Here is a 26,012-nt window from a genome sequence, read left to right as displayed (position 1 = left end):
TAGCAAGTTTGCTCGAGTGGTATGAGACGTACCCTTCCAGAGGGGGAACTGTTGAGAGCCTCAGCCAGCACTCCGATAGAATCAAAATATCACAAGATATTTTTATTCTTGCTAGGAGCACAAGGAAACTATTAAAGTTACAATTCACGCTTCGTATATTTAGGTGTATTATGTTTAGGGACTTGTTAGTGTCATTAACAAAAAGACTACATGACTCTGGTTCACAAAGGTGTGAGTCGCTCATGCCAAACGAATCAATATCATTTAAAGTGTCAGAATCGAATACTAATGCTGGATGTTAAGTGTATAACGGTTTCTACTATATGTGTGCGGAATATTATTATGTGTATTTTAGTTTTATCGATAAGTAGCAATACTGCTTTGCAAGTTTCAGGAAAATGTAAAAAATATAAGGTCGTCATTAAGATGTACATAAATGCTTTGTAAGTGTTAAATATAATGTACAGGTTTAAAATTGTAAATATGTAAGTGTTATGAGTTAAGTGTGTGTAGTAACTTTTCAGTAGCTTAAAGTGTTGTTGACACATTCTAAAAATGTGCATAGTATTATATGTAAGATGTGTACAAGGTGCATGACACGATGCGATTAAACCTAGTGATATTATTATAAGGTAGGAAGTAATGGTCATAAAATAGTAAGAAAATGGATTATAAAAGGGTAGTAGTACTCGTGTTTTATATAAGTAAAAAAGTAAGATTCTAATATAATCTACAGGCATGCTAAAATAATATAAATGAGACGTTTTGCGATTATTTTTCAACGGTAAGTAATTTCTTAAGGCAGGCAGTTGACCTGATAATAACAGAGTCCATTCCTTCTGATTTACGAAGAAAAATTTTTCCGTTCTGGGACCAACAAAATTTATATTTGTTTGTTTTAGCAAAAGATCGCGCCTCGAAGAATAGTTGCCGCTGGGAGCGAGGTAAATGGTCGGCAATATAAACTGGTTTGACTTGACCGGGAACACCAATGTGACCCGTGTTTAGTTTTTCTGTTGATGGCAGGCCCTTGTTGAATGCACGGCAGGCTTCCAGTACTTGAATCTTTGAGGGGACAGTAAGGAACTCTGCAACTATTGGTCTGCTTGAGCCTTTTTTTCCTGGCAGCCGATATACGTCACGAAGTTGAGGTGTATTTTCCGACGGTTGTATGGTCTCAAAGGTTTTTAGTACAATCGATGTTAAGTCACCAGCTGTTTCCTTCTCAACTTCCGGGACATTTCTTATCTCGATACAAGCAGATCGCGAGCTCGACTGTAAATCTTCAATTTTTTTTTCAAGGTTCACAATATAATTGCGTTGTTCATTATTTTCGGTTTCTAATTTCTGCAGGGATTTTTTGATGCAATCATAATCCTGACTTAAGAATTCAACCGTTTTTAAGGTTTCAGCATTTGTTTTTTGTATCTCCACATTTTGGAGTTTAATTTCCGTCAACTCCGAGGTTAGTTTTTTAAGTAAGGACTCCTGGTCAGTTTTCCAAACGGTAAACAACTTCATTATTTTATCCTCAAAAGTCTTTACTTCACATTCCGGCGAATAGTCGGTTCGTTGTCGTTTAGGCCGCGAGGTAATATTCGCGGTGTCCGGCTCATTCGGTCTGCTGAAAAGGTCTGGGGTTGAGAAGATAGGTGGATTATTATCCGTTTCTTGAGGAGTAGCAGGCGGGGAACGTTGAACCCTCGGCATCGTATTTTTTTATATACAATGTCAAGTACCAGCACTACAAATACCTTTGGGGTGGCGCCACTAGTCACGAGTGATTGCAATGCAAGGCAACCACACTGCGTTTGTCGCTGGAACGCTTTAGCGCTGTTATGTTGGCAACTGTCACCGCCTGCGCACTCGCAGGACTTTCGCCGTTGTGTAGTTCGCGCAACCGTGAAGATTCCGTGCACCCAGGAGAACCGGCACTATGATATGGCACTTTTATAACAAAATCGTATAGTATTTATATTCACTGTTACACTTCCTAGGCGTCTGTAAACACTTCTTAGGTAATAGTACTACACCAGTTTTACATTTAGTAATAAATTGCGTCTATATTCAATCTATAACTATTTTTTAGTACAAGTTGATGTTAGGACACTACTGTGCAATCTTAGGTCGCGTTCCGTGATGACAAATAGTTAAAGTCATAAGTGATAATTCTTATTTAATAGGCCTTCTATCTCGGGGAAGGTCGAATACAAGTTGCATTGCTCATTTGCACAAATGTTTAGCCAAATCTTACAATCAATACAAATAAATTATTGAAAAAATAACGGAAGTATATAATGTGTTAATTTTACGTTAAGGCGAGGAATTGGTCAACAATAATTCCATAACCGGCACGCGCATCTAAGGCGCCAAAAGGGGTCGGAGCGTCTGAGCGGGGCGAGGATAACAATACGCGCGCTAGCTTATAACTAAAAGTCGTAAGCGACAAAATGGTTTTGTAATTTTATTATTTAGAAATGATAATTTGATAAAAATTCCTTCTACAATTTTAAAGAGTATGTATATACTCAACTACTAAAAAAATTAAGAGGCTTAAATCGGTCCCGTATGCCCATAATATGTGAATCTCTTTTTAAAAAGAGGTATGTTTGATATATTTTTCTCTGTTATAAAAGTTACCTAATCATGTTTCTAAAACAAACAAAATAAGGTTTATATCGTGAACTTTCAGATAACCAAGTTGTATTTTGATCCGTTTTGTATTTACTGAGAAAAATTGAAATCCTTGGGGCCAAAAATTCCAATTCGTCCTCTTAACATTCATTTCTGGATTAATTTAATAAAAGCATCAATCATGATGACATGACAGGCGTTTGAATTTGACAGCTCCATAATACCTCCACAGATAATGACAAGTTCTATTTACACCACAGAGCCTAAACAAAGAGGTTTGCAAGACAAGGTCGTACGACACACTTGTTTGACGAAAACAATTAAAGTGGCTCTGTTTTAGATACATTTTACGTGGTTAACGAAGTAGAGATAATGTGCAGGGACATTATTTTAACGTGTATGATTTTCATGGTGGTGAACTTATAGTTTATAGCTACTTATCCTTTAACTGTTGTCTCGTATTTATGGGATCATTATGTTGTACCGAAGTGCTTCTTAAAAGGGTTACTGGAAACAATAAACTTTTGGAAAGGATTTAGCAGAATAATAGAACATTTTTAAGGATGAGCCACGGCTATTAAATGATCATTATCGATCCATGATCTGCATAAGTCGGCCGGGTCAAAATGTAAATAAATTCTCTTGGTATGTTTCATTTGAAATAAACTAACTTGCATGGAGCTAGAAACGTTGTCTTTAAAAGCTATGTAGACATTGTCACAAAACGAATCTTATAATTTGTATCTAAGTGCAAAGAAGGGCATCAAAATTTAGCTTTTATAAGGAATCATACAGCATCATATAGCTAAGAAGGTCCAAAAAATCGATACCCTTCCTTTACAAATCAAAAAATCTACATAATGCAATACCTAATAATCAAGTACACAAAGCTAACAAGACGTCAACGAACCCTGCGCACACGCAACTATGTCCGCGCATACCAATTAAACGCATTGCTATTACCATGGGAATCTTGGCTCACTCATAACTTAGAAACGAGGGGGATAAAGGACCTATTTATAGGACACTTGCCACCAGTATTTAAAGTTCTAGAAATAGTAGAAGGATATAAAATGATAAGATTGCAGGATTGGAAGATTCTGGTTTATAGTGGATTCCTGGATACAGGTTTTATAAGCCCGTAATTACACATTTCTAATCTGCAGTACTCTATGTATATCAGAGTGAAGAGTGCAAAATTACTGATAATATGTGTTTGAGGCCAAAGATACCCACCCACTGCTTCTTCTTCCCGCCCTGTTCCTGATTTTATTTGATTCATTTTGCAAAAATATTTCATATGACATCATCTGCCTAGCCTTTTCCCAATTATGTTGGGGTCGGCTAGCAGTCTAACCGGACCCAACTAAGTTCCAGTGTTGTACATGGAGTGACTGCTTATCTGACCAGATCCAGTTACCCGGGAAACCCGATATTTTATATGACAATTCCTAAAAAATATATTTCAGAAATCAACGGTGTTCCCATTAACATTCCATCATTCATAAATTTCACGATCACGATATGATTGCTTGTTAACCACTAATCTGCTGATAAATCCTTCTTATCATTGATTAGATTCTTACATAGAATTCCTATTACTAATAGTCAGCACAAATAAATTCCTCGAAGTAGTGGCATACTCATAAATATTTGGAAATAGTAATCTAATTATCTACTCTATCTATTACTTTAGGGCATAGACCTCTTTCCTTACAAAGAACGATTGGGCGTCAATCCCCATGCTTGCTGAAGGTGGATTGGTGATTTAAGACCTTAAAGTCCAGGTTTCGTCAGTTATTAGAATAGTAATAAGGTTTACCATTTTTTCTAAACCTAGCAAATATTATGTATGTGTCTCCTATATATGTGTCGGTACATAATTCAATAGTCACAACAAAGTTCTGACCTAAATCGAAGAACCATTTCCATAAACTCCCCATCTTATAGTTATGACGTAAGCAATGTCATCTCCCTTCTGTCCCCTATAATCATTAATTGTTCTAATAATATCTTCAGCTAGAACAGCTGTTAACACACATTTCCGAACGTCTGGACCATATCTAAATCGGATAGTTTCGCCATCAATCTGAGGCTAAAATAAACTATACGGTCATGGTGAAGGTTCTTACAGTTTCCGCGTTCTGATGAAAATGTTTGAAACCTTTGATATGTTGACATTTTGATTTGTGGGCATTATTTTTATTGAGCTACTGGTTCTGTTTAGCACGATTATTCTATGTTTGATCTTCCATGTGATTAACACAGAACATCGCTTAATTTGACGGTTCTATAAGCTACGTTGCCTAGGTAGCCGATAAACAGGCTTATAAAATGTAATTAGCGAAAGGAGTGTCTTTTCTATGCCTTTTCCAAAGGAAATATTCTATATTGAATTTCTTATTTACAGGCATCCTTCAAGTTCACATTGTAGGACATTTTGAATTCAAGTTTAATTATTGTAATCATTCCTTTGTGTACTTATTTACCTACCTCCTCACACATTAGGTACATCTGTTGTAAAATCTGCGCCCACTCTTCTTCAACCTTCCATACCATATACTATAACCCATACACGGGGTTCATGGTCAAGGTCACCGATAAGAAGACCATGATAGGACCATGGCCCATCGTATAGATAACTCTGCACTTTAGTGGACGTAAAATTCAAGGTGAGGTTAGGTTGGCCAGTTTTATGAGAAACGGGTGCTGCCATCTGGTGGATAAAAACGCAATTTGATTAAAGTGTTTTTAAATTGCTTCTTATGGTATATTTTTTTAGACTTTTCACGGTAGTGATCGAGAAATACAGCATTTATCGTGTCAAGGATAGGACAATTTCCCAAATTTTCCTTTTAAGCCTGAATCAATACTAAATTATACTCTTTGAAAAAACTACGAATTCTTCTCAAATATTAATTTTAATATATCCTAACTTACCTTACTGTGGTCACTGACTCATCCCTAATCCGTATTCCGAATGACGCGACTGCGCAAACGCACGGATCACACAAACACTTGAATTTATCAAATTCCGTGTAATAATGAGTAATTCAGTTTACACAGACATTTGTCAGACATTCACTGAAATCCTGAAACCTGGTTTATTCTGACGTTCTGACCTAAATGTCAGTTTTGTTTATGTTTATTCATTCATTGTTAGTTATACTTTTATGATGTTTGAAATGTTTAAGAAGTTTATAGTCTTTCAAACTGCATTGGGTTTTAATATTACAAAAAAATAGGTTAGTAGTTAATGATGTTTTTTGATGAATGAACAGTGGAATTAGAAATGTTACAGACCAAAATTCTCAAATATTTTCATTTTTTTAACCGACTTCCCAAAAAGGAGGAGGTTCTCATGAATAATCCATAAGTAAGTAGGTACTAAGAAATAAAATGTCTTGCCTTAACCCCTTAACAGACTTAATTCGAATACAAAATAAGGGATTTTGCTCGAATGCCATTATATGTCGATTGTTAACATATATTTGCTTACGTTTCATTGAACAAGTAAATTTTTTCAGTAACAGAATCCTTAATTTAGAAGACTCGTAAAATAAACATATAATCTTCTCCATTGTTACATATTCACAATACAAGAGTCACCCTATATTTCTAAGGACCTCGACACGACAATCTCCGTCCTTACTCATCCCACTTATCCTATTAAATCAGTCTCGTATCCAGTCAATCATATCACGGGCATCAGGATCACTGAGAGTACACTACAGACTGCAGACTGCAGACTTTCAGTCGGCCGATAGTTTGTTTGGGCTCATAAACCAGTATGAAGATGAATGGTTGGTTGCGCGCACATTCTAAAGATTAGCCGTCTTACCACAAAAACTTTTAAACGTCAGTTTATGCCTTGTCTAAAAAAATGACAAATTATGACGTTGACATATGGTTCATTTTGCAGCCAAAATTTTATTAGACAAGTGTAAAACAGGGTTTAAAGTTTTTGTAGTAAGGCCCAATGTATTTAGCCGGTATTAGACCGACTAAAAACTAAGATTGTATGTACTTTCTAAGTATATCTTAGACACCAATGACTGTGTTTCGGATGGCACGTCAAACTGTAGGTCCCGGCTGTCATTGAACATCCTTGGCAGTCGTTACGGGTAGTCAGAAGCCAAGGTATTGGGTTGCCCGGGTAACTGGGTTGTGGAGGTCAGATAGGCAGTCGTTCCTTCTTAAGCACTGGTACTCAGCTGAATCTGTTTAAACTGGAAGCCGACCCCAACATAGTTGGCAAAAGGCTCGGAGGGTGAGACCGACTAAAAACTTCGATTGCAAACAAAAAAACTTTTTACTTATCAAAAATTGCCAACCATCGAGTCAACTGTCTTTCGACTGTTTAGTCTGCACTCTGCAGTGTGCTCAGCAGGGTACTCTTAGCATATCAATAATGGCTGCACATTGTGCTCCGTTCAAACCTCTTTAGTTTTCAATGGATTTATGCATTTATGTACATTATTTTGTATGCAATTTCGTTTGGACATGGAGAACAAAATGAGCGGAGATGTTATATCGCAGTCTCTTAGGACCAATCTTTGACAGACTGGGTTTCCTTACTACTTTTCCTTACGTTACGTCCTTAAGATTTTTCCCTCGTCTTTATATTTATTGGTTAGGTACCTTTCTTATGGCATATCCGCTACCTTTCTTTCCTCGGTGCGTTTAGCGTTTGTTCTCGAATTGTTTGGGATTGCTGTTTTCTTTTTGAATATCTTGATGTTTGATCTGATTTTGACAATAACCGGGGTTATTGTGGATTGGTCCTTATTTTTTCTTATTGCCTTTGTATGGCCGGACTAACTTCTTACAGGTGCTTGCAAGAAACGTTAAGCTAGTTTCAGCCCTTACCTCGGGACTACTAGGCGCAGCCAGATAAAAAGTAGCCTATAAGGCTTCCTCAATGAATCTAACACAAATAATTTTTCAAATCGGATCAGTTGATCCTGAGACTAGCGACTTCAAGCAAACATACAAACCCTTCAGCTTTATAATATGAAAAGGATAGGTGATTTGTAATTTAAAAAATCTGGGTTCAAATTCTAATTTCTGACTCCTCCCACAACTAGATGTGAGAGGCCAGCATAATGAAGGTTGTTTTAAATAATTTTAACACCTTATGTTAGCTCAAAACTTGATCGCAGTTACACGCTGATCTCATGATTACGTAAGCTGTAGTTACTTCAAGACATTAGAATTAATTCGTGGCTAAGCACCTGTTTTTGCTTGAAAATCGTGGTTATTTATAAGTGTGAAACGAGGTAATTGTTTTAAACAACCTAACTTGGATGTGATATGGCTAGGTAATTTTTGACGATGACTTGGGGAAATCCAGAATATATTTTGGATAGGTTTTATTAACACTGAAACGACGTATTTACCTACTTAGTGCTGGGTGTTTATGTTGCTGTTGATGAAGAATCAATTCGGACTAATAAGAGATCATATAAACAAGATTTAGGATTACAAGCATATCTTATGAAATAAAAAAAAACCTGTTTTACATACTTTTTGGTTGATCAGCCGTCCTCTTTAAGAATTAAGATTCCTTCTTCCTTCCTTACAGCCAAGTTATTTGGTGTCAGGGCCTAAACGCCTTGTTGACACTTCTCGTGACCCAAGGGCTGGCTTTTATTTCGCACAGAGGTTGAGCATTGCCATCCAACGTGGCAATGCTGCCAGCCTTCTGGGTACATTACCCGGTGACAGCGATGAGGAGCAATTTTTTGATGCAATGTATTAGTTTTAAGTTGTACATATAAGTTTATTTTTAATTTTTAAAATTAATGTAAATATTATGTAAATATTATAAAATAAATATATAAATACTTGCCCCAAAAAAAAAAAAAAGTGTCAGGGCAATATGATTTCCGCTTCCATTTCTCTCTGTCAGCCATCATTTTCATCATTCCGCTTTCATTCGTGTCAAAGGGGACATCAATCCATTTTTAAGATTTCTTCGAACAATAAATTCATTTGTATATTCTCAGTTACTTACATATAAAGTTCGCAGATGTAGAAGGACTAGTTCGACGGTAGATGTTATCAGTTGCCTTATAAGGCAAAGCTAGATATCAATGCTTTTGCATCCATATATAATGGTTGCCTGATGAATACATGCATGTACTTATTGGTACTTATATGGATGTAGTGTAGATAGGTGTAGTAGTAGTGTGAGTCATAGTTTAATGTAAATAGGTAGGGTTAGAATAGAATAGGTAAATAATAATGGGCACATAGGCCCAAGCTTTTGAAATTATTTACTCAACAATTAAAATGTGGCCGTTTTGTTCAGGTTAAGATTTAGATTTTAGGTACTGAGCGGGCAACCCCAGTTCCTTGAAGCATTTAATTAGATAGTTGTTTTTCTTTTTAGGGTCATCGAAAGGACCCCATTTTTTCTGGGATACTACCTAAATGCATATACCTTTAAATACAAAACTTAACTATTTTATGTCTCTGCAAACCTTTTGTGGCGTTTTTAGTATTGAAGAGATCAAAACATATTATAATCCAGAAAATATTACCTAGATATACCCCAATCAATTAGGACCAAGAAAACCCACATTGGCTTACATGCCCCACATTTTACAAGGCAGCTTGTTAAATTTTACTGCGTCCCCATTGGTCGACATCTCCCACTCGTGCGATAGTCTTATTAGGGATAAGCGATGCTCCTTTGTCACGGCATGTGACTGGGTTATTTTTAGTTAGTACTTGTTTACGTGTGCAAATGAGTTATAGGGAAGTTTTATCCTTATTGTGGGATGTATCCTTTGGTTGTGATATTGTAGGGGAATATGTCCCTATTTTTTTGTGGTGGGTAGTTTTTTTTTTCTGGATGTGTCCCGTGTCCCCAGGGTCTTGTACAAAATAAAGGTTTTAAACTAATATGTTTGTAAATCTTATCTTGCTCTTCAAAACAAATACACGGGGAAACTTTTTCTGGGATGTTTTTCTGGGAACAAAACGGTCTACCATTGTGTCCAATTGTCCATAATGTGTCTATGTTGTTATATTAAAATTCCGGTACAGAGTTTTCGATAAACTTGGTAAGGATCTATATTCATATCATTTCTGATATGAAGTTCTTTCCCAGCAGTACCTCTACCTACAATGCACATACCTTGTAATGTATACCTTTTTTTTAACGACGTCAAAAATCATCAAATAACCCCTCCCGCTGTGGGTTAGCAGCGGTGAGGGAGTGTCAGACTCTTACTGACTAAAAACCGTCGTGTTCCGTCGTAGGCCTTTTATGTACCAGGGCCGCGGTATCTCTTTCGAACAACCCGCAGCCCCGGCAGGCCTTGGCCCTACTGGGCCTCGCTGGGTTGTAATGTATACCTCAGACAAAACTAACGCACCTTTCTTTTGTTTCCAGAAAAACTTGCAAGTCATGTGGCTGCGACCGGCTGAAGCACTCGGTGTACCACGAGGAGTTGGGGTCCGTGCGCGACCGCCTCGGCCTCCGGGAGTCCAAGATCAACCACCACGCGTACGACAGCCCGCCGGGACTTACTGCTAAGCAGGTAATTACTAGCTTAGAGAGATGCCTTAGAGCATAGAAATATTAATTGTGAAAAGGTCTGCAACGAGGCAACGCAACGAATGGTGATCACTCAGGCATTTTCGATCACATCGTTATTGACAAAAACTCGCTTAGTTATACATTCGACCAATGCCTACTCCACAAGTTAGTTCAAATTAAAAATGGGACTTCAGTACCAGTTTCGCGTATAGCTAAGCTCGAGATGCCATTGCTGTGAACCAATTCCTATCAACTAGAAAGCTTTTTTCGTTTCAAATACACGACCAATTTGTACTCTAAGTAAGACGACTCTTTCCGTTGATTGGTCTTCTCGGATCGCGAAACTTGAGACTGAAAGTCCTTTAAAGGACAGCGGAGAAATTCGTTTGTGTCAATTGCTGTTATGGGAGAAATTGACTTTCTTGAATAGAGGCTCATTACGAGTGGTCATATATCCATTTTGTTTGTTAGTTATAAAAGGTCCCGTAGCCTACAATAGACGTCAGACAGGTTATTTTTACTTTTAATAACATCCCGTTTATGTACACAGATATAATTAGATCCCTAAACAAAAGTTGTCTGTCCTGTCATGTTTACGGGTATCTAAATATTTTATCTTTCATCTTTCATATCGCCATAGTCACTATGTCGATGCCACTGAAAATATTCGAATTGAAACCATAAAACAATATTCATGTGGGCGTAACTTTAATTGTTCATTTAGTAAGTTATTCAGTTGCATGCTGGATATAAATTAATAAAGATATATTTTCCCGTTTCAGACTGAACTGTACTGGTCGTCGTTAGCAGAACGCGCTCCGACCGGCCTAGGTGGCGCCACTGGCGCGGCTGCCTGGAGGGCATGGCGAACTAGAGCATTAGCTTCCCAGCTACCGAAGCAAGATCTATCTCTAGCCCATTGCCGACATATCGACGAAAACCACCGCAAACAATATGAAGACTTCGTCGCGGCTAGGAACGAAATTGCACTTGACATTGGTAACGAAATTATTAATTGAGTAGAGCGCCATCTAGTGGCGAGTAGCTGAATGTATGTATATTTGCTTTATGTAGGAACATTTGTTTCAGGCGTCGCTAGTCAATATCACGGTGCATCAGTTGATTGTGCTGGATGTAATAAACCTATTCGAAGCGGAAGTATCACCGTACAGGCGCCACGGATAGGAGAGGAAGTAAGTACCCTTATAAACAGTCAGTCCACTTAGTGCGGCTACTCTACAATAGATGTCGCTACTAGTAGCAAGTTACAATTTCTGATTAATATTTTGTTTTAGGCTTATTTCCATCCAACATGCTTCTCATGCGCGGAATGTGACGAGCTGCTGGTGGAACTGGCGTACTGCGCGTTAGATGGACGACTGTACTGCGTCCGACACTATGCAGAACGGTTGAAGCCTAGGTGTCATGCCTGTGATGAGGTAAGTTTATTCTTAAGCTCATGAGTATTGTATTTTTTACTTATTCATAAGATGCAGTTTTTGTGAGACCATATGCTCTTCTACTATTTGTTTATAGGAGGTATATTAACATTATGAAACTACGACAAATTCAAGTGCTCTTGGCGTTTGTTTCTGTTGAACGATTCTTGATTCAGTGGCGCCACCTGTAAAAAATCAAGTATTATTAATTATACGTTGTTATAAGTTTTTTTTTTGTTTTACTTAAGACTGAAGACTGTATTGTAGTCGGTACAGTAATATAAATGGATAATTAGTTAAAAACTTGCATTAAATGTGATGATGTAAATCACCTTAGTAATTAGAGGGCGACAATATTTCAAAGGTTACATAAATAAATGCCAATTCATATAATAAATTGCCGTGTTTGTGGTTTGTTACAAATCAATTTGGTGTCGTTCCAAATACACCATTAGTAGCGGTGTTGCTAATACATGTGGACTTTTGCGCGTCTGGCTATTCGGCTTTTCTGTCAGATACAGAAATTGGGTTTAGACAGATTCTTTACTTACAAATTGAATAATTTTTAACAGTAAGGTAAGTGATGTAAAACTCCACAGTTCCTGAAAAAAAATAAATTTTTTTAAGGAAATTACATAGAATTATTATGGACAAACCATTGTATTCATCAATCATTTTTGACATATCTACAACATCACAAAAATAGGTTCCCTATGAGGCCCAAAAAATATATTTAAAAAAATTACTAATGGTAACTGGAAATACTTCAGTTAAGGGTAATCTTATTCTCCCACAACCATTGTATACAAACACCATCAACATCTATAATTCCTCCCCTAACATTTAAAACCTACTCCGAAAATAAATCGCTAACAATCTTAGCGTTCCAAATATTAATATAACGACCGGTATAAATACTTAGTAGCAGTAACGATTAGTCTCGACGTATTCCAAAGAGACAACAAAACACATCACGCAGACTATTCCTGTCCCTCGATGTGCGATCTGACGGCCTGACATTTGCAACTATTATATAATGGTCCTTTAGATTGCATGGAGTCTGACTCTTAGTTGCTATAGGTTATCTGGCCACTGAGGGATTGTTCTGAAAGAATTATGAGTGAAGGAACAAGGGTTTTAGTGAGAAAAAGTGCTGGTCAGAACAGCTTTCTCCAGATAAACATTTGTGGGAACACAGAACTTTTCAGGCGTTGAAAAAACAATTCGTTTACCAAGTTCCTTTTATTACCTACTCTTTAATAAATGATGCTATTGAATTTCAGTATAATTGGTTCAGTCGTTTCAGTGTGAAAGCGTTACAAACAGACGTTAAAACACACTTGATAGAGGGCGGTATTAGTAGAGTTGACGAAGTCTAAGATTTACTCAAAACACTAAACGATTTTACAATTATATGCCATGCACCGACAACAGTTATGATAAATAAACAAAACAATAACGTTTTGTCGCTTCAATTAGTTTACTAGCTTGAACTATAAACATGATGCGTTCTGTCTCGCTTAGCTTTTCATGGGACGAATTTTATTTATTTTGCAAGGCCTTTCTCTGAGTTGGGAGTGCATCAGATGACTGGTGCAGCGGGAGTGATTGACAACCCATTCTTTCAGCAGCAACCATTGCGAACATTCCCACTGTCCCGGCAGATCTTTTGCCAGACTTGAACTGAATGAATAAATTTCACACAAAAGTTCATATCATGTTAGCTACTTCACTCATATCATGTTACAAAACCTACAGGTACTACAGGTTTTGTTCCTGTTTATTTTGTAATGTTTGAAAGGTGGTCCATTCTGAAGGCACCCATTGAGCCTCTTCAAACTTGGTATATTATAATGTGCTTCCAATTCCTATTGCAACCATCAAACAGGATCAAACCAACGATCCTTCTTGCGAATCAATAAATTCGAAATTCGACAGATATCTTAATGTTTCCTCTTGAAATATGATTGGTTGAGCCATAGTTTAAATTTAGCCGGCTACATTATAATGCATAACTGTGCTACTCAGTGCGTTTCGCATTAATGACAATATTATTGATGTGGCCAACTGTTCACATTCATTCAACAAAGCACGTATCGTGCCACGAAATTATTGTCGGCCCTTCAACAAGAGAGTAGTGAAGAACTAAGAGTGAAAAAAATGTGTCGATAATTTCTTGTAGCAGGCAATAATCTGTTGTTTACTCTCGAAATTGTCTAATTGTGACATAGTGTAAGTTCCTACACAGTTCTGCAAGTCTACAGGTACGTAATATAATCCAAGATGTTCGTCATAACCCTCACATATTTTGCCTCCAACATATGGCCGAGGTAATGCGTCATACGTAACTGCCTAAATCACGAGATAATGATTAAACATCCTTAACAGTGAAAGCTGCAGATTTTTCACGAAGCACGCGCTCTCGGCCCAAACATTATCGATACTGTTTACACCTTCTTTAGCCCAGCCTAATTTGCAACGCAAAGCTTTTCAATCGGTCAATAAACCAGCCGAATGAAATATGTTTGGTATGTGGTTACAGAACAAAAATAAACTGTTAACTAGTTACTGTTGAACATTGGTTCACACCTTACCACTTTAGTCAGATCCTACACACGGTACGGGTTTGCACGCATTTTTTTCAACTCCGACCTTTTTAGTTGTTGAAAAAAGTTCAGTTTGGTCTCTAGTCTGTGATACAGTTTTTAAATTTAAATTCAGTTCTTTATTTGAAAAGGTGAGGCTTTATTTTGTTTTGTTTTACCATAGAGTATTAATACATCGCTCCTAAAATACTAATTCACTGGCTCCATCAAAACTAAATTATAGTTATGAGTTATATAAAGTTTCCAATGTATCGTAATGGAGGCATCTGAAGTGGTGGCCTATATTCTGGAATGAACAAATTATTACGAATGTTAATACTCTAGTTACATTTGTATCTCATAGTGGAAATTACTAAATTACCCCTGTGCTCTAATAACACAGAAAAACAATTCTGTTTTATTTCAAAGTGAAGTTAGTGCGAATAATTCCGCATTCTGAACAAGAAGGGCTTTTGATGTTTCGCTGTCAGTAGTACTCTATTTTTGACATTATCCCTACAAGTTATTGACGATGGCGTATCGTTGGGGCAGGTGATGTTCCTGTCTATCGATCTTCGAAATACCGATCGATCTCTTTGAAGTGCCTGTCGTCCAAGCTTGTTTATAGTCACAAGCTGATGTAATAAATATAATCGACGCGCACACACGACAAGGACCATCTTACCGGACTGTTCGCCAACTGTGAACTCAATACTCTTTCGACAGCTACCGAGGACGTGTCGCCTCCAGCGAATATTATAATACCTTCGTCTCCAGTGTGATTAAAAAAATATTTAATTTAAATTTAAAAAGTCTTTATGCGACGGTCAAGTGTGATATCTTTGACCGAATACGAAATTCGAATTTGCGCGCGTTTTTTTGCCCGCGTTTTTTTTGGTGTGTTCGGATACGAGCTGATTAAGAAGACTGTTTCTGTGAGTGGTTGAAAAAGAAAGCATGGTCTTTTAATTGTGATTAACTAACCTTTGTTATGTTTTGGGGAAACAAGGGACAGTGGTGTGCTATTATAGTATTTTAAATATTAAGTAATCCTACAGCCTTTTACTCCGCAGAATTATTTTAGTTCACAGTGTGCATTGTTTCATTATGTGAATTAAAAATTCTTCATAGTGAATTTTTCATTAAAATGCAAGAAGTGAACAATACCATCTGTAATTATTTAGAAAAACTACATCTCAGCCATACACTAGCAAAAGCTTTTAACGGTTCAGCTATTCGACAACAGATGGCGCTAGTGAAGCTTGGTTGATTTAAAATTTTAATTATTCGTAGAAAAAAATCTTTAATTTTTTTTCAAATTAAACAGTTTTATTTTATCCAAAATTTATTGCATCCAATAAATACATATTTTTCATTCAAAATTAAATTTTATGTTGTCTGTAAATAAATTCGGATGCATCATCGAACCTTTTATGGTTATAACTTAAGGATGACATTTAAGCTTAAACCAACAAGCTTTAAGCTTGGTCACCTTCTAAAAATATTACGTAACCATCTCCAGTACAGTAGCCGCATACTTATAATAAAGTATTTCAGCAATTACATAGTACCTATATATTGTTCAGTAAATTGGTGATCATTAGAAAGATCATGTCTTTTTAGGTCTTTCTGTCTTTTTTCATCCTACCTATTATCCTTATTCGGAACTATTTGGGGTCGTCAAAGCATTTTCAGTTCAGTTTTCATATTAATATTATTTTTTTTACATTCTAGCCTTTTTTACATAATCATCCTTTTGCCACTATCCTAATTTTATTCATAGCCTCTCAAGTAACATTCTTTCCAGTCATTAGGACTTTCATACATTCCATCCATCGTATTTTTGGATTCCTTTCAATCCTGAGTGACACATTCCAAGATAATTCAAAAGCACCTTTACACATCAGTAAAGTGTCAATTTATAAAATACAGCTTTAAAAAAATTTGGCAACTTTTCGAACGCCCTACAAGATTATCGACGCAACACTGTTTTTCATACAAATCGGTAATTAGCCATTTTGAATGAAAACCATCTTATAAATGTACCATTCTTCATATTCACTCATCTTTAAAACCAAGAGACAAGGCTCAAAATTGAATAACTTTTTGTTTGACAGCTGTGGTAAGAAGTTTGTAATATTAAGCTTAGAGTGACAGCTTAATTTTGTTCAAGAGATTAGCTTGAATGTAAGAAGTAGGGATTTTGTTTCTGTCCAAATATTATAATTTATCTTCGTTTTAAGATGTCATGAAATAATCAGCGCTGTCTTTCGTTAAGTCCTACCTACACGTATTTACAAAATAACATATAGATACTTTGACCTCTAGTGCAAAGATTTCTCATTGAGTTTCTTAAAGACAAATTAATTATTATAGAAGGTCTGATATGACTTGTTTTTATCTTCTTCTAGTATTTATTAGCGCCATTTCTAGTCAGTAGTCTAATGTCACCATAAAGTTCATTAAAGTCAATAATTAAGACCGGTACCACAAAACATATTTACAAACCATCTGAAGTATTGAAGCACGTTTTGAGCGCGTGCCCTTCATACTAATAAGAAGCTAATTAAAAATAACTTACTTCCAAAATTAAACAAATAATTTGATCATAATCTGCATTTGTCATTGTTCTGCTCAGCTTTCCAAATTCAAAACGCTCTCACCTGTCCTGAGACAACATACAACCTTCTTTTATCTTAAAAAAAAAACATTGTGCACAAACTCTATGTACTAAAACTCTTTGATGGTGTCATCGACCCACGTGGTTGTGGTGCCAAAACCCTGTTTACCGGACATTGGTCACCTTCCGTCAAAACATAAATTCTATTTAATAATGTTTCATATTGTTCGCGTACTCTATGTAAATCGTTTGTAAATGATTATTCTGATTTAAGATTTAGCAATTTTCTTTTCTATTTTCAGTACCCATTCAAATGATCGGAGCAGATTCCTAGACGGTTATCTTTTACTAGAACTATTTGACCAATTGTGTTGATCTCCCTCGTAATACGGAATGCACCTATTGCCATAAACTAGGTAAAGGTGAACAGGTAACTTCTAAAATTTTCCATAATGTTAAACAGAACATATTCTAGGCAGATCTTACTGAAACTGAATTTAATGACAGCTGTTGTCTTCACCTGCAAACATGCATAAATGCTCGACGTTCGAAGTTCTGTAAAAAGTTTAAATAATTTCTTCTATTACTTTTGTTTTATTTAATGTTTCTTTCTGCATTGTGTATTAAATATTTTTTTAAATAGTCAATTGTTTTGTAGAAGGAATTGCCATGAATCTATGATTCCAAAGAGTTTTTAATCCATTGTAAACTACATCCATTAAAAATAAATCTAAATATGTAATTACCTTCAATGAACAATAAAAAATCACACGTGCGAACTATCAATCAAATGGATGATTCTATTAAATGTTGAATTCATAAATAACGTGTTATATTGTTGAATACTTGTGTTTGTGCGCGTGTTGCCAACACGTAAAAACTCTGAACGATTTTATGCGTTACACTGTAAGACAATGCTTAAGATCTTTGAGAGAAAACAGAAAAATAAATCTCAAAAATAGGAACAGTCAGTTTTGCCAAATTCTAAATATCGACATCGATTAAAACCCTATAATTGATCCTATAATTTAGTCCTAAGTATAAGTTTTGACAAAATGTTGATCTATGCTTAGAGATAACCATTAGTTATAATACCGAATTGTTTGAGTAGAAACGGAAAGCGCCAAGGTTACTTTTCCCGCAAATTCCCGGTTTACATAACATTATGTTTTCTACGCCTACTTAAATAAAACACATACAAACCTTCAGAATAATGTTCGGGGAACGCCCCTCGGTTGCCAATAAGCTCATTCAAGTTTCAGTGGGCGTCTTACATGAATGAAAAATACTAAGCCTATGTCTCTTATTTTTATTTCAAACATTCGCAAATTATGAGGCTTTTCACCTTTCGTTACGTAAAATTTATTTTTTCTTCGCAATTCTCACCAAGGAGACTGATATTTGGGACAATAATTTACTTCGCTAACAAACGTTTAAAATGCCCTCTTATTTTACCAAAAAAATAGCTTGTATATTTAGAAATAGACACTGCTATTTAGGGTAAGAATTAACCTCACCACCAATCTTCAAAACACCCCCTAATTTCACTTACAAAATGGCGGCCACACGTCAAAATTTTCCCGCTAAAAATTTTCCTTCCCTGGTTCCCTCTCGCCTAGCTCGTCTCTTGCGCACGGCCCGCGCATGACGTCACACCGGTGTCGGGTTTCGGCGCGCGCGCACCCAGAGCCGTACTGGGCTGTTACTTTCACTGCGACCTTGCCTTTGACACCGATGGTTGTAGTTATTTAGGTAAACAGGGATTTGGGCTGGGAACTGTGTTATTGCTCTTTAAAGAGTGGTGGTCTAGTTTGGGTAGTGTAGTTGGCGGGGTTTTTTGTATGATGCGTGGTAAAAGTTCGTTAGTTAACGGAAGCAATAGATTTACCTGTGGATGGTTGTATTTTTGAACCTAAGTGAATAGTAACAAAATAATATTCTTGAAACTTGCCATTTAGCTTTTTTGGATGAAAACAGATATAAAAGAGAGATTTGAAATAGGTATATCTCATATATCTGTTATGTATGACTGTATGAAATTGCGACTGCAAAAACTATCAAGAACTTTGTCTATTCTTTTCACAAAGCTCCAGCCACTGTTTTCGTAGACAGTTATAATACAAGGAAAACAAGTATTTTACGCAATGTTTACGTTTCTTAGAATACATTTACCGACTGCGTAGTGGGCAGTAATGTGTTTGGCGACTGCAGGTGTTAGGAGATCTGATGACATTTGACTCGTTAAAAATAAATGCAGATATTTCTAATACTTTTTTTTCTAAATTATTATGATAAATCTAATGCTGGATAGGACTTTCTTATGAGATGCCAGTTCTAACCACCTTAAGTTCCCTTTTTCCTAGATTTTTACTAGTTTAGCTCTAAAATGCCATCTCACAAAGGAAAAAATAGATGTTAGAAAAAATCCTGTTGTGGATAAGGTGATGAGTATGAATGTGAATGGACAGAGTGGAAGGACGACCAAAAAAACGGATGGATTGTGTGAAAGTCGACATAGCTAGGAAGAATATTACCTGTGAAATGACGGCAGACAGAAGAGTATGGCAAAAAAAAAAACATGCTGCGCCGACCTCATATAAAAAATAGGGATAGGGGCAGGAGGATGATGTTAGGAAAAACAACAGAATTTTCTTCTAGCCTTTTTATTTATTTTCCAACCAAGTTCGAAATATTTTTCTTTCTTTTTTTTCTTTAGCACTTCACATTCCTGTCAAAGTCTTGACGTTAATAGGTCATCGGTTTAAGTTTAGCTGCAAAAAGACAGCATCATTTACAACGAGTGGGTAACCGTTCTATATCTGTCATCGGGAATATAATTGGCAGTTCTAATATTTTATTAGTGAAACTAGCTATGCTGAGGGGCTTTACTCGCCTTTGAATGCCCGTGTAGGTACCTATAGTTCCTGGTCCCTTTACTTAGGAAGTTTTAAACTTTACAAATTCTTTTTTATCTTTTAATAAGGTAGCCGTTAGTCAACCATTCTGAGACGTATTGTATTAGTGAACCAGAAATTCGGATCTCAAGCATGTCAAAAATATCACAAAGAATAAGACGACTTCTAAAGTTTTACCGAACTTTCCACATAAATAAATTATAGGTACCTAAGCACTCTTATAGCTTCATAAACTACGTATATTTTTTTATTGAATTTGCGATATAAATTAGATTTAAATTCTACACACGTAATAACGAGCTTAAGATGTTGCAAAAAGAAAATCTTCTTGGATAATCATCCAAGAAAAATCTTGCACGAAATCGCCTTCATGAATCAAACCACCCACAGCCTTATGTAACTTATCAAACAAAGCGCTGAAATAAACTCCCGCGCATCGATCGATGTTCCCTAAGCCCCGCCCACAGTGTTCACACGGTACCTCTGACGTCACAATGACGTTACATCTCCGTAATTAGACGGTGTACCTAAATGAGTGTCTTACGTACCTATAGGAATAATGGCTTTGGAATGGTAAACTTTGGTAGTCAGTTTAGGAGTTTGGTAGTCAGATTTTAGTTCAGTTGTTGGGTGTATTTTTAGCCCTGAATTTTGGGTTAGAAGTTTTCATTATCATAGGAAAAATATGTATGTACCTACACACGACAACGACATTTATGAGTACTGTGCTTACCTTTTTTGCTATTGTAAATGTGGGATTTGTAAATACTTATATCTGATTTGTTACTAGAATATCAAGTTTAATTTTTATATACCACATAATACATATAATTAATATCTAAGTTCTAGAAGAGAAGTGGTTTAGTAGTTTTTCTGTTCGTATCAAAAGACTCATTATTATTTGATCTTGATTTCATCCAGCCGTTTTCTGAAAATTATGACATTTTAATTGAAAAAATACGAGCGAAATAAATGTACGTAGTAAATCAAATATCAAATAAAATCTTATAGAACTCAGCGTCACTAATCTTCAGTCCTGAAAATAAAGAAAACATTTTTCATGTTAGTATGATTAGAATAAAATAACAAAAAAATAAAATACTTATATTTGATCACACACATAAAAAAGTATAGAAGTGTATGTAATAGAATAAATCGGAATTGATTAGGTACTATTTAACAATAATGAAATTTAAAAAATACATAGTAAGAATTAGAATGAAGTCTCTGTATCGTTGTCTCATATTTTCTTCGCACATTCGGATTGTAAAATGTTAACAGGAAAAATCGCGGGAAAATTTGAGTCTACGCAGTTTTAATAATTACTTACAATAAAATAATTCTGGCATTCTGACAAGAAGACGTAAAACGTCTCTTTAAAAGAAAACATTCGGTTTTTGAAGTGTTCGAAGTTTGAAGATTTAAAAACATTAGTTACGTGTGCAACCGTTACTTTTTGTTATTTCACAAAGGTCGATGACACAGGGCTGGGAATATTTTCTTGGCGTTTAGGGATAATTTAACGACTAATTGTTTTGGCAACGAAGCTAGATACAATAGATAATATATTATGTCAATAAACTAAGGTTAGTAAAACAATATGTAGAATATCAGAGAATCCACAAATCTGGTTGGCTGACGACGAATTCTGCCATTGAATTGTAAAAAGTTTTGATCGGGGGGTCGCATTAACGCACCCCAATCATGGCCGCTTTTTCAGTCTATTGTTTCACAGGGAAATGGATAGGAACTTACATCGTATGTACCAAAATATTTATAGAACTGAAAAGCTATAAATACAGTTGAGTATTTAAATTAATAGTTGATTGAAAACATCTGTTTTTAACAGATGTTTTTCAGCCGTTCTGCAAATAGTGTTACATAATTGCTAGACCTAACGTTAAAACTTAAAAGTAAACCTTTTCAGAGTACTTTGTTTCATTTCATCAAATTCTATTAACTAGAAATTCGGCTAAGTATTATATTTGAACAACACTGTATAATATATCCCTACTATTTAGGTACTTATTATTTTATAATTATTATAGAATAAAAGCAAGCATTGTAGAAATTATTATAATAGAACTATCTAAAAACTAGACACCTTGAACCAACTGACCGTGACCTTTTTAAGAGACTTTTACGTAAATATGAATTCTTCAATTGAAAACACTTGATACACACTTACAGGAAAACTTCCCCAAAAACCACACACTATTTCGGAATTCCCATTATTTCAAAGTCAAGACTCGAACCCACGCACTCTTCGATAACACAGCTGTACTCTCTACGCACGATCCGACGTAAGCTTTGTAATATTAAATAAAACAAGTTGCATAACTTGTTATTACAAACTTGTATAAAAATAGCCGCTTTATATACAACGGTTATTCTCGCGGATTTTTTCAGAGCAGCGTTTCGCAAGTTTCCGCGAAAAATATCAGGCAATGAAGATCACATATCGGCTTTGTATGAAAGTTTTCACTATATGTATAATAATAATATACTTATCATAATTTAAATCTTTACTTACATTATAAACCTGCTGAAAATTTTGTTGATTGTACACGAGAAGTTGTTGTTGACAAGAACTGCTGAACCGATCTTAAAATCAGTGCTAGCCCATTTGTGGAGGAAAATTACAGTCTTTTTTTGTGTAAAATAGTTCCACTGGCGGAAGCTGGTCAAAAACGTACCTAATTCATGAAGTCCATAAAGTCATCATTTTATGTCTCATATTTTTTTCTTTCTCAAGTACATAGTTTATTATACTACTAAGTAAAGGTACACAACAAACATATTTACAATAAAATAAAATTTGCCTAAATAAATTAAAGGCAATTCCTAATTCATAAAGAATATCTTTGAAAGTTAGTGAAGTGACGTGAAAATTGAATTAAAATTACCTATTAGCTACTACTACTAGCGCCTTTGACGGTCGGTCAAGATTTGGCAACAATAGTTATACATTAGTCACAGCCTAAAGTGGGATGATTAATAAGACTTAACGTTCTTGTTGACCCACATTACGGTAGTAAATATTCCCTTAATATATCAGTATATGTTAAAGATACAAAGATTGCAACAATGTTATCTATGACCCCGTGTCTCACATAACCATAATTATTAGACCAGAGAAATTGACCGTTCCGAAAAAAAAAAATCCGAAACAACATCATTGGTTACTCACCTCTTAAACCCTGTTATAATATATCATCAAATACATCTTATCTCTTATGCGCAATACTCAAGTTAATTCCGTGATTGATTGATTGACATCGCAGGAAATGCAACTAAACTTATTGGTCTTCACGAAGCAACAAATTAATTCGAGTTTACAGTTCCCATAACTCACACAGCTACAATCAAACACGTACAAATCAATCATTGGCTAAAACATTTTTATAGTCTCGTAAAGCCGCGACCTTCGACCGAATGATCGAACGAGACATAAAGCTAATGTCTGGCCACAACGCCAAATGAATTCTAAAACGGGACACAAAAGTTTGGCAAACTATTACACTTTAATTTCAGTTGTTCAAATCTTGTCTCGGTGTAATAGCGCTGCACCGTCCCGCTCCCCGGAGACCCTTTTCAAAAGTAGCCCTTTTCCATTCCTTTTGACATAGGCGTGTTTGTTCGAGGACATTGAAATGGGACTCCTGCTGTCTGTCGTTATCTCGTACGCCGGCGCGCACGAAGCTATCGAGTGCGTGAAACACTTGCTCAGTGGCGTCATACCCAACTCCAATCCGGACTTCCAAGAACTCGCCGAGTACTACTCCAGCCAACTCAGGAAAGCGGCCAGCCCAGCCTCCGCAGGCGAATGGAGCAAAGAATGCGGTCAGGGATACCTATTATTAACCGAGGATAAAAATGGAAAACTAAAATCGGCCGCCGTGAAGTACTACGGTGACAACACAAACTCAACCGCCATACTGTTCTCCACCAAAATATCCAGCTTCGGCCAGGAGTCCCTCGAGGAGAGCCAAGCGAGCGACGACAACCGGAGCGACAGGTACAATACGACGAAAACGAAAACCATTCTTACGAACTCTTCAGGCTCGATCAATATTCGACAAAGGAGCAGATCACCTACGCCTCGTGAAACTATTTCAGATTCAAATCACAACAACTTTACTTCAAATACTGTCGCGCCTGAACACAAGGAGGACGAGGGGGCTGACGAGAAACTGACATGGCATTACAGACCACTGAGTCCCCCCCGCACCCCGCAACCACTGCCCGAAATACATTTCCAATCATTCGACGAAGACAAAAGAGGCGAATACAGCGAAGACTTCCTCAGGTTAATATTCATTGATATCAGCGGGCACATCTCTCATGTAGACTCTCATGTTTTCAGTTCGCTAGTGACCTAGCTGCATCCCATCATCGTGAGTGATCACTGCTCATCGGACACCACATATGCACGAGTAGAAAGCTAATTCATGGTACCATTCACTCCACCTGTACTATACCTACTCATATGTTATGAATTTGTTTAAGATCTCTTGATGGGATTAAGTTCCGACCAATACAACGACACGACCCGAGTGGCAGGCGACGGAGTTTCAAAAAGCGCCACTCATCGTCGTCGAATTCTTCCAAAGATTCGCGAGCTTCACGCGAGGAGGAACTTAGGATGTTCACGTCTCTCGAGGAAGCTGAGTTCGCGCGTATGAACAAAGACGACAAACTTGGAGGAAGCACGCCTAATCTATCAGCGCGTTCTTATTCCAGAAGTCGGTCGAGGGAAAACTCGAGGGAGAGAAGGAGTGAGCAATGGAGCGTGGAAGCGTCAGTGGACAGCGTGGCTTCCGATGACAATGTGACGCAAAAGCCGCTGTTGAAAGACGTTCCCAAACTCAACTCCTTCGAGGAAGAAACGAATGAGACTAAAGAGGTAATTGAAGAGGAGGAAGAAGAAGTAGATTTCTGGGGCACCGGGGACTAGCTTGGACCCTAACGCAGCACGCACTGCTGATGTGAGCCTCTGTACGCATGACTGAACATTAAATTATGATGCCCCGGTTTGTGTTTTGTTTTCTTTGACAACCCTTAGTTAATAACCTAAAGTGAGATCTCCTTTGTGACAGGATTTGAGAGATAGGCTCTAATTGTTTGGCTTATTTAGAAACTGAAATTGTGGAACACAGTGTTTCGAAAGAAACATGTAATTTTTTGAGACTGTATGGGATTGGCTTTGTCATTCTATTGTTAATGAAAAGACCGATAAAAGTCATTACACGAACACAAATTATAAATTTTTTATATACAATATTAAAATCAAATAAATAATGAATAACCACGAACACGAAAATGTCCTTTTGATTACACAATTAAATTCATATAACGCTCACGTAATACTGTTATTTACTATGTAATTTGTACTGTAAATACGTACTCCATTAGTGTACTGTACACTTTATTGGCTATGTTAATGTTAAACATTATATTGGCAACGAAAAGCGTAATGACGATCCTCAGTTTAAAATCGAATAGGTTTTTTAAATAAGACTGAAAACCACAGAAGAAGATAAATGATTCTGTAATTGATTTTAAAGATGACAAGAATCGAAATATTCTTGCGAACAATCCATAAATGGAACTGTCACAAAAAACAGCTGAAGGCCCAGACAATTAAATATTAAACTATAAAATCAACAATTATCAAAAGCAGGTTTACAAAAACTCAACACCCAATCATAATTATAAAGCCAAATTACCAATTAATATGAAAATTATGAACAGTTAATCAAAATTGTTGCACAATAGTCCGAAAATACTCGGCCAACCTCGACCTACTTGTGTCTCATTAAATTCAGGGCGTATAGTTCCTACGACCTTTGATTTAATGCCATCTATCGGAGGGGATTATGACTGCTACTAATAGTGTTGCTAGATTGGATTTTCAAAATAACATGGATAAAAAAAAATTGGGACAGTCCTGGGTAAAATATTTATATACTTAAAAAATATCGCGAGTCTCACACGCGCGGTCGTTTAGCCCCATGGTAAGCTATTTATTAGCTTGTGTTATGGGTGCTAACACAACTGATGAACTACATATACTTAACATATATTGACAACATCAACCATAACCAGAGGAGATCTCTAAGAGGTAAATTCCCGCCAAATAGAACGGCTGCTGTAATTTTCTGACACCCTTGAAATAATGTTCACATGAATTGGAATTAGCTGTAAGTTTGGAGATTTAGGGAATGATAAATGGAGGGATTAAATGTGGCAATGGTTTAAATAAATGGG

General features: G+C 36.4%; 1 protein-coding gene across 5 annotated transcripts in view; it reads left to right on the top strand.

Moving 5' to 3' along the window:
- The window catches only part of Lmpt (Limpet), a 173,721-nt gene that overhangs the window by 107,123 nt on the left and 40,586 nt on the right, over positions 1–26,012 (top strand). For 3 of the 5 annotated variants that reach the window (XM_021332292.3, XM_064034255.1, XM_021332289.3), the window contains exons 3-6: positions 10,037–10,184; positions 10,966–11,182; positions 11,258–11,376; positions 11,479–11,622. In XM_021332292.3, coding sequence (XP_021187967.1) covers positions 10,037–10,184; positions 10,966–11,182; positions 11,258–11,376; positions 11,479–11,622 — 628 coding nt within the window. Of the gene's footprint in view, positions 1–10,036; positions 10,185–10,965; positions 11,183–11,257; positions 11,377–11,478; positions 11,623–23,260; positions 24,052–24,251; positions 24,649–26,012 lie in introns of those variants that run through there. The other 2 variants (XM_064034256.1, XM_021332288.3) reach the window with 2 other exon arrangements.

The sequence above is a fragment of the Helicoverpa armigera genome, chromosome 4 (assembly GCF_030705265.1).
Source record: "Helicoverpa armigera isolate CAAS_96S chromosome 4, ASM3070526v1, whole genome shotgun sequence".
NCBI classification, from domain to species: Eukaryota; Metazoa; Arthropoda; class Insecta; order Lepidoptera; family Noctuidae; genus Helicoverpa; species Helicoverpa armigera.
Note: the sequence above shows the minus strand (reverse complement) of the source record. Positions and strands in the feature narration are given on the sequence as shown.